The sequence below is a fragment of the Nicotiana tabacum genome, chromosome 8 (assembly GCF_000715075.1).
Source record: "Nicotiana tabacum cultivar K326 chromosome 8, ASM71507v2, whole genome shotgun sequence".
NCBI classification, from domain to species: Eukaryota; Viridiplantae; Streptophyta; class Magnoliopsida; order Solanales; family Solanaceae; genus Nicotiana; species Nicotiana tabacum.
In genome coordinates this window covers 111,980,961-111,990,644 of record NC_134087.1, presented here as the reverse complement: position 1 = coordinate 111,990,644, position 9,684 = coordinate 111,980,961, and the positions used below count along the sequence as shown (strand labels likewise).

Sequence of the window (9,684 nt, the reverse complement as noted above, 5' to 3'; positions counted from 1 at the left end):
GGCTTGAATCCGATGTGTTTTGGTTGATTTGATGTTGTTTGAGGTGTTTTGATGATTGGAACAAGTTTGAATAAGGTATTGGGATATGTTTGTGCTTTTGGTTGAGGTCCCGGGGGCCTCAGGGTGATTTCGGATGGTTAACGGGGAGTTTGAAACCTTGTTGCAGCTGCTGAACCTTGCTGCTTCTGGTATTTCCGCACCTGCGGATTAGGGACCGCAGGTGAAACACCGCACGTGCGGGAGATATGCCGCAGAAGCAAAAAAAGGGCTAGAGGAGAAAGAACCGCAGAAGCGGCTAATGGGACCGCATCTGCGAAGCCACAGATGCGGATAAGAGATCGCAAAAGCGGGAATGCCTGGAAAGGCAGCGACCGTAGATGCGGTGGGTGGACCGCACCTGCGAAGGTGCAGATACAGAAGATTGATCGCAGAAGCGGTTTGGTCCATTAAGTGATTTCCGCAGAAACGGAAGAAGAACCGCATATGCGGTACCGCAGAAGCGGGTATTGTGCCGCAGATGCGAAAATGACTGGGCAAAAGGTATAAATTGTAGCCTTCGCGAATTTTGAGCTATTTCACCATTTTTATCTCGGTTTGGGAGCTTTTTGGACGATTTGAAAGAGGGATTTCAAGGGAACTTCATTGAGGTAAGGAATTTGAACCTAAAACGCATTCCTATGCTATTATTTCATGGATTAGAGCTAGAAATTATGGAAATTAAGGGTGAAAATTGGGGAAACTAGAGCTTGGAAACTTAGACCTTTGCTTGAGGATTTGAAGGACCATTTGAGGTCGGATTTCAGAACTTTGATATGTATGAACTCGTGGGGAGATAAGGAATCTATGATGTAAAAATATCGAATTTCGAGACGTGGGCCCGGGGGTCGGGTTTTGGTAATTTTGGAATTTGTATTGTATTTTGATTATTTCCGCTTGGGCTTCATTCTCTTAGCATATTTTGACGTCCTTGTTATGATTTTGGATAGATTCAATGCGAGTGGAGGCCGATTCGAGGGGAAAAGGCATCGCAAGCTAGAGATTTGACCGATTCGAGGTGAGTAATGATTGTAAATGATGTTCTGAGGGTATGAAACCCCGGATTGCGCATCGTAGTGCTATATTGAGGTGAGGCACATGCTTGATGACGAGCGTGGGGTCGTGCACTGTTGGGGATTGTGACTTAGTCCGTCCAGGATGACTATTTTACCGCGTATTTGACTGAAATCTATTTGCTATCATCATGATTTGGGCTGAATGCTATACTTTGGGCCTTGTGCCAATTATCTAAACCCTTCGGGGATTTTTACTAGTATTTCCTCACTGTTTTGACTTTAGTCTTGTTATATTTCACTATTTTCGTACTCAGCCATATTTACTCTGTTTTAACACTTAAATGATATTTTTGGACTGTGAATCATGTTTTACTATTTCCCGAGAGGCTTGTGAGGATTTTGACTGAGTAAGGCCGAGGGCCTATGTTGTGAGGAAACATTTGATACTGATTATGAGGCCGAGGGCCTGAGATATGTACGCCACGGGGTGACTTGATTGATATGAGGCCGAGGGCCTAGTGATGATGCCACGAGGTGGCTTGATATTGCGCTTGGGCCGTAAGGGGACCCTCCAGGAGTTTGTACACCCCCAATGAGCGCGGGTACCTAGTGTGATGTGAGGTTGAGCCTGAGGGGCTGGTATTGTCCTGAGATGTTACCCGAGGGGCTGGTACTATTCTGAGATATTGCCGGAGGGGCGGATTTGTTGATACTGTGCCCAAGGGGCGAACCTTTATGTGTTTATTTTCATAATTTACTATAAATTACATATTAAATTGTTGCAAAAGGCTTTTCATGAAATTACATTTGATGTAAAGGATTTTTGCCTATCTTTCACTGATTTTTAAATGGTTTTACTGCTTCATTATAGAATGCTTTGTGCCTTACGTGATTTCTTACTTTCAGTCTTTATTTACATTTGTTACTCATTGAGTTGGAGTACTCACTTTACTCCCTACACTATTTTGTGCAGATTCAGGCGTTACTGATCCTGCTAGTGCGAGTTGAGAGCTTCCGGTGGACATTCAGAGTTCACGAGGTAGCTGTTTGACGTCCGCAGACCCGTGTTTCTCCCTCTTTATCATTTGTATTTCTGATCAGACATTGTAATAGTTTATAGACTTATTGGATTTGTAGATGCTCATGACTAGTGACACCCTAGTTTAGGGCTGTATTGGGTTGTTTTTCCGCGTATTTATGATATTGTCTGCTACTTTGGATTATTTTATCATGTTTTGACTATTTCTTAATGCTAAATTGTTAATAAATTGGAAAATGGGAAGTGTCGGCTGGCCTTGTCTTCACGAGAGGTGCCATCACGATCGGGTCCGGGTTTAGGGTCGTGACAAGTTGGTATCAGAGCCTAGGTTACATAGGTCTCACGAGTCATGAGCAGGGTTAGTAGAGTCTCGCGGATCGGTACAGAGACGTCTGTATTTATCCTTGAGAGGCTGCAGAACCTTTAGGAAAAACTTCATATTCTTGAAATCCTTGTCGTGTGAATTTGTTGATCTGAGTACTAAACTTCTGTTGTTCTATTCTCTCACTGATGGTGAGGACACGCGCTATTGGTCAGGATGGACGACCACCAGTACCACCAGCTGTGGCCATCAGAGGCCGAGGATGCGACTGTGGTCATGGTAGGGGCAGAGCAGCTAGGGCAGCACCTGCAGATCCACTAGCTGCCCTAGTTCAGGATCAGGTCCCAGTTATGGACACTCCTGCAGCACCAGTTGTGCCCATTGTGATTCCGAGTCTTCATGAGGCCTTGGCTCAGATCTTATCAGTTTGCATTGGCCTAGCTCAGGCGGTTTCAGCCACTATAGCCGCAACTACTTCTTAGGCCGGGGGAGGAAATCAGACTCCCACCGTCCGCACACTTGAGCAGGTCGTGCAGGGACTTTAGACGCCGGGGGCACATCCAGCCCAGCCGGTTGCAGCTGCTTAGGACTATGTAGTTCCTTCTATGTTAGAGGATGAGCAGCGTAGATTGGAGAGGTTTGGTAGGCTTCAGCCTCCGACCTTCAGTGGTGCAGAGGGCGAGGATGCCCAGGGTTTCTTAGATAAGTGCCAGAGGATGCTTCATACAACAGGTACTCTGGAGACTAGCGGGGTCACTTTTACTACTTATCAATTTTTTGGAGGTGCCTTTACTTGGTGGGAGGCTTTTGAGAGGCGTAGGACTGTTGGTACAACACCCCTTATCTTGCAGCAGTTCTCCATCCTCTTTCTGGAGAAGTATGTGCTGCAGTCCCGCAGAGAGGAGCTACGTAGAGAGTTTGAGTGGTTGCGTCAGAGCGAGATGACTATGACGCAGTACGAGATGAGTTTCTCCAAGTTAGCTCGTCATACTATTTGGATGGTTCCGATAGATAGAGAGAGGATTAGGAGGTTTGTTGATGGCCTCACTTACCAGCTTTATATTATCATGACTAAGGAGAGGGTGATTGGTGCTACTTTCGAGGAGGTTGTGGATATTTCTCAAGAGATTGAGTCTGTTCGTCACCAGGAGCGAGAGGAGAGGGAGGCCAAGAGGCCTCGAGGATCTGGTAGTTACAGTGGTACTCCTTCGAGAGGTCAGTTTTAGCACGGCAGAGGCCATCCATTCAGGCATGCTCAGCCAGCTCACCCATGTTATTATGAGGCATCATTAGGTCATGGTTCTCACAGTTCTCATCAGGGCCAGTCATCACTTAGTGCCTTTCCAGCTTAGAACTCACGGGACGGTGATCAGAAGCCATGAGTTCGAATTATTCGACTTGTAGTGGACTGTTTTTTGTTACTTTTTGGCTGTCTATTTTGCTGTTGTTTAAAGGATTTTTTGAGGTTAAATTGTATGGAGAAACACCACATAATGGAAAAATGGTGGATTAGTCGTTCTTTGTAACATTTTGGGGTGTTTGGCACTACTACAGTTGTCGTTTTGGGTATGAAGTGATTGGAGTGTATTGTGCTGTTGTAAGCTAAATATAACATGGATTTTGACTTAAATCCACTGTAGGAGGTAATTATATTGTGTTCTTGCTTCTGCTTAAGGTTATCTTGGTATTGATTAAGTTAAATGGATGGACTAGACATGAACTAGTGAATAAAGTTGCTAATTGAGGATAATTGGAGTTGTGAATTATTTTTCTTATTATAATATATGGTATAAGGCTGGAATCATTGATGAATTAATTCATTATCGTGTTAATGGTACTATTAAGTTAAAGTAATAAGTCTATAAGGTATGATATGTGGTATATGAATTCCAATTGGAGCTTGCCGCCCGTCGTGAAATAGTTGTGACTTGTTGTTGTTTTATGGTGTCTTGTTATTGATAATTATGTATTGCTGGATTTCTCTAGTTATTGTTGCTAGTATATAGTATTGGAGGAGGCTCTTGTTACAGGGGAGATGCTACCCAAATTACATAAACGAGCTACTTGTTTAATTTGCGGATTTAGTCTTTTACTCAACACCGATTTTGAATCTCCTTATGCTATGATAGATTTAGTTGAGTTGTTTGAATAATTTCTTGGAAGGTATTAAGGACTCAATGAAGTTAAGGTATGTTAAAGCTATTAATTCTTTTCTTTTGGCATGATCCATATGATACAAACAAAATGTGCAAATGCGGAACTTCATAAATGGCTCTATTCATAGAAGTACTAGGGGTGCCTATTTTCTTGATTCCCCATGTGTCCTATTATTATATCTTCTGTTCATGGGTCTCAGAAAAATACGTAAGTTGCTAGCATTTATCCGAAGGCAAATTGATCTTATGACATTCCAAGAAATCTCACTGACTTACTTCATTATGCATTGCATTCATTTATACATGTGCATTGACCCATGGCTAGATGACATTATATACACATATATTATATGTATATGGGATATGGGAAAAAGTTATGGCATTATATACGCACCACCACCTGATCAGCTGGTATATATTGATGATTTCACCCACAGTGGCTGAGATGATATGATGGGATGCCCTCAGAGGCTTGATGATATTATGTACGCATATACCTATGTATGATATGTCATTTATATGCACATGCATGACATTATAAATTTTTCATGATTTACAGAGCTATTCAGAATTACAGGTTGCATTCTTTACTCCATGTTTCTTTTATGTCATTTATATACTGCTGTCATGCCTTACATACTCGGTACTTTATTTGTACTGACTTCATTTTTGCTTGGGGACGCTGCATTTCATGCCTGTAGGTCCCAATAGACAGGTTGAGAGTCCTCCTAGTAGGCTATCAACTCAAAAGAAAGTGTTAGAGCGCTCCACTTGCTCCAGAGTTGCCTATTTGGTTAGTAAGATTTAGACATATATTGATTAGTATGGCGGGACCTGTCCCGAACTTTATGACATTAAAGTACTCTTAGAGGCTTGTAGACATATGTCATAGATATGTATACTTGTATAGCCTTGTTGGCCGATGTTTTGAGTATACAAATGATCATGTCGGCCTTATAGGCCTGTATGTCACATGTATAAGTTTTTATATCATGTTGGGTCATCCTATGTCTAGTATTTGCTTTTGTTTTATTTTGGTTATCTCATGATGCCCCTTCTGGCCCATTTACCCATGATATTATGATAAGAAAAGATATGTTACATTGGTATTCGGTTAAGTAAGGTACCGAGTGTCCGTCGCGGCCTTATGGTTTGGGTCGTGACAAATAACCATAAAATTTGGTTTTAATACATTAACCATTTCTTGTTATAAATAAAAAATGAAACTAAAACGTCAATTCAATATCACAAGTGCAATTCAACAACAAGGTCTATATATGACCACTACTGCTTAACAAACGCTCAAAACTAGGTATCACTATACCACAATCATCTAATAAAAGTAACTATAGTCAATTGAATAAATACATATGTCCGAAAATGAAACATATGAACAAAAAATAGATAAGTAGGGAAGAGGGACTCCATGTGCTGCAAATCGGATCAAGTAAAATAGCTCACCACGAAGTCTACAATAATACTCCTACTCATCTTAATGGGCACCGCTAATACTGGTCTTAGAACCTGTACAAAATATGCAAACGTGTAATATGAATACAAAACCACGATACTCAGTAAGTATCCAATCTAGCCTCGAAGAAGTAGTGGCAACGGATTGACACTGAAACTTACTAGAAAACCAATAATCAGATAAAGCATGAATCAGATACAAGATAAGACATAATAACACCAAATACGATATGAAATCAACATACATAATTCATGCAAAATTTTAGGCATGCTTCACATATATTAAGAAATCAAATTAGGTGTTAAATACCTTAATCATCGCATCAAGACATGATACATGTCAACAATATTTGTGTAAGTCAGCTGCATGAATCTGTGATATGTACCTATGCATGCTCAAGATTCCTTTCTTTATACCTCACAACACAAATCAATGTGCCTAACACAAGCCACGTGTCCAACCAAGAACCACTAATCTCGGTGCCTGCGCTCATAAGGCCCAAAGTTATATGGGCAATCATCTGACTCCGAAAGGACGTATCCATATCTAAGTGTATGATCATTAGTCAATCATTGCGGTGCGTGACCCGTTACAGTCATAATATCATCAATAATTGATAATCAATATCTGCTCACATTGTCCTTAGTGACAAATTCCTAAATATTTTCATAATATCCAACTCTTCAACTCATGAATATGTATATGAAATAATATAATTATAAGGCACCAGACATAGCAATAGAAACGCGAATAAAATCTCGTGGAGCTAAAAGATGGCTATGACAAATCAACAACAACAACAACAACAACAACAACAACTTCCCAGTATAATCCCATCAAGTGGGGTCTAGGGAGGGTAGGATGCACGCATCCTTATCCCTACCCTGGAAGGATAGGGAGACTGTTTCGGAATGACCCTCAGCTAAAGAAGGTGAAGGAAGCCCTGATAGCAAGACAAATAGTTAGAAAACTAAATCGGAGATAACAACAAAGAATATGGAAGGAGTACCGATAACAAGTAATAGCAAGATAGTATATTTATACAAATAAGTCCAAGGCAACACACGAGAATATGACGAAGTCCTTCTAGCAAACTACAGAATTACCGAAGGTAAGTAGTAACAAAACAAGACACGTGGCTATAGCAAACTAAGGAAAAAAGGGGGTACCATACTAGCACTAATACTATCGAACTAGGGAAGGCAAAGGGAAACGCACAACTACCTACTAACCGTCCACCCTAATATTCCACCTCCACACCCTTCTATCTAGGGTCATGTCCTCGGTCAGCTTAAGCTGCATCATGTCCCGCCTGATCACTTCACCCCAAGACTTCTTAGGTCTACCTATACCCCTCCTCTCACCTCCCAAGGCCAACCTCTCACATCTCCTGACTGGGGCATCTGTGGTTCTTCTCTTAACATGCCCAAACCATCTCAACCTTTCCTCACGCATCTTTTCCTCCACAGGGGCCACTCCCACCTTATCCCAAATAACTTCGTTCCTAATTCTATCCAATCTAGTATGCCCACACATCCATCTCAACATCTTTATTTCTGCTACTTTTATATGTTGGACATGTGACTTTTTGATTGGCCAACACTCTGCCCCATACAACATAGTCGGTCTGACCACTACCTTGTAGAACTTACCCTTAAGTTTCAACGGCACATTCTTATCACACAAGACACCAGAAATGAGTCTCCACTTCATCCATCCTGCTCCGATATGGTGAGTAACATCCTCATCTATCTCCCCATTCATCTGAATTATAGATCCCAAATATTTGAAACTCTCTCTCTTGGGAATGGCTTGTGTATCGAGTCTTACATCCCCGTCCACCTCCTAGGTAACACCACTGAATTTGCACTCCAAGTATTCTGTCTTGGTCCTGCTCAACTCGAAACCCTTAGACTCTAGAGTATGTCTCTAGACCTCCAGCCTTTCGTTAATGGTACCTCGCGTTTCATCAATCGAGACTATGTCATACGCTAATAACAAGCACTAAGGCACCTCCCTTTGAATGTGACGCGTCAAAGAATCCATCGACAAGGAAAACAAAAACGGACTGAGTGCTGATCCCTGATGCAACCCTATCTCAACCGAAAAGTAGTCAAAGTCTCCTCCTGCTGTCCTCACCCGTGTCTTAGCCCCATCATACATATCCTGAATCACTCTAATATATGCTACAAGCACAACTCCCGACTCCAAACATCTCCATAGAACCTCTCTTGGTACTTTGTCATAGGCTTTCTCCAGGTCCATGAACACCATATGCAAATAATTCTTCACCGCCCTATACCGCTCTACCAATCTCCTCACAATGTGAATGGCCTCAGTAGCCGACTGTTTCGGCATGAAACCAAACTAGATCTCGGAAATAGACACACACCTCCTCAATCTCCCTTCAATCACCCTCTCCTACACTTTCATCGTATGACTTAATAACTTGATACCCTTATAGTTGTTGCAGTTTTGGACATCCCCCTTGTTCTTGTACAACGGGATCATCATACTCCCCCTCCACTCTTCGGGCATCATCTTCGTCCTAAAAATGATTTTAAACAACCTATCAAGCCATTCCAAGCCCTCCTTGCCCACACTCTTCCAGAATTCCACCGGGATCTCGTCCGGCCCAGTCGCTTTACCCCTACTCATCCTGCGCATAGCCTCTTCCACCTCCCTCACTCGTATGCGTCTACAGAACCCAAAATCTCGCTGCCTCTCCAAGTACTCCAACTCCCCCAACGTGATGCCCCTATCTCCCTCCTTTTTCAAGAGTTTATGGAAGTACGCCTGCCATCTCTGCCTGATCTGTGCCCTTTCCAATAAAACTCTTCCCTCCTCTTCTTTTATGCATCTCACTTGGTCCAGATCCCCGAGCCTTCCTCTCCCTCACCTTTGCTAGCCTGTACAATTTCTTTTTCCCGACTTTAACCCCAATTTCTCCATATAAATACTAAACGCCGCGTCCTTAGCTACCGTAACCGCCAACTTTACCTCTCTCGTAACCTTCTTGTACCCTTTCCTGTTGGCACTCTTCTGTCCCTCGTCTATACTCTCTACTAGCTTTAAATATGTCACTTTCTTTGCTTCCACTTTTTCTTGTACCTCTTCGTTCCACCACTGGTCCCCTTTATGGCCACCAGAAATCCCTTTGAGACCCCGAACACCTCTCTCGCCGCCTCTCTAATACAATTTGCTGTCATTGACCACATACAGCTTACGTACACGCTACTCCTCCAGGCCCCAAAACCAACAACTTCTCCCCCAACTCCTGGGACTTATCCTTAGTCAATGCACCCCACCTGACCCTAGGAATACCAGACATAGCCCTCATCTTCCTCGTCCACCTGATATCTAAGTCCATTATCAAAAGCATATGCTGGGTCGTAAGGTTCTCACTCGGGATGACCTTGCAATCCATGCATTGACCTCTATCACATTTCCGAAGAAGCAGATAATCAATCTGGGTCTTGGCCACTGTACTTCAAAAAGTTATCAGGTGCTCCACCTTCTTTCTGAAACAAGAGTTAGCAATCACTAGCTCAAAAGCTTTAGCGTACTCTAGCAGCAAAGTATCTCCTTCATTTTTATCTCAAAAACCGAAGCCACCATAGACACCAGCATATCCCCCAGGCGAC

At 42.5% G+C, this 9,684-nt stretch overlaps 1 protein-coding gene across 1 annotated transcript; it reads right to left on the bottom strand.

Moving 5' to 3' along the window:
• Window positions 1–8,044: 8,044 nt before the first annotated feature.
• On the bottom strand, window positions 8,045–9,410 carry LOC107803464 (uncharacterized). Its single transcript, XM_075220515.1, has 3 exons — window positions 9,297–9,410; window positions 9,041–9,229; window positions 8,045–8,386 (listed from the first exon to the last, which is right to left on the bottom strand). The coding sequence occupies exons 1-3, from the start codon at window positions 9,408–9,410 to the stop codon at window positions 8,045–8,047; spliced, it is 645 nt and encodes a 214-aa protein (XP_075076616.1).
• Window positions 9,411–9,684: the final 274 nt, after the last annotated feature.

What these genes read in the sequence shown, in the direction of transcription:
- LOC107803464 (XM_075220515.1), bottom strand. Translation starts at nt 9,410, where the DNA reads ATGGACTTAGATATCAGGTGGACGAGGAAGATGAGGGCTATGTCTGGT. An exon ending in AGTTGGGGGAGAAGTTGTTG is followed by an intron (nt 9,230 to 9,296) that starts GTTTTGGGGCCT and finishes AAATTGTATTAG; the next exon opens with AGAGGCGGCGAGAGAGGTGT. An exon ending in ACAAGAAGGTTACGAGAGAG is followed by an intron (nt 8,387 to 9,040) that starts GTAAAGTTGGCG and finishes ATGCCGAAACAG; the next exon opens with TCGGCTACTGAGGCCATTCA.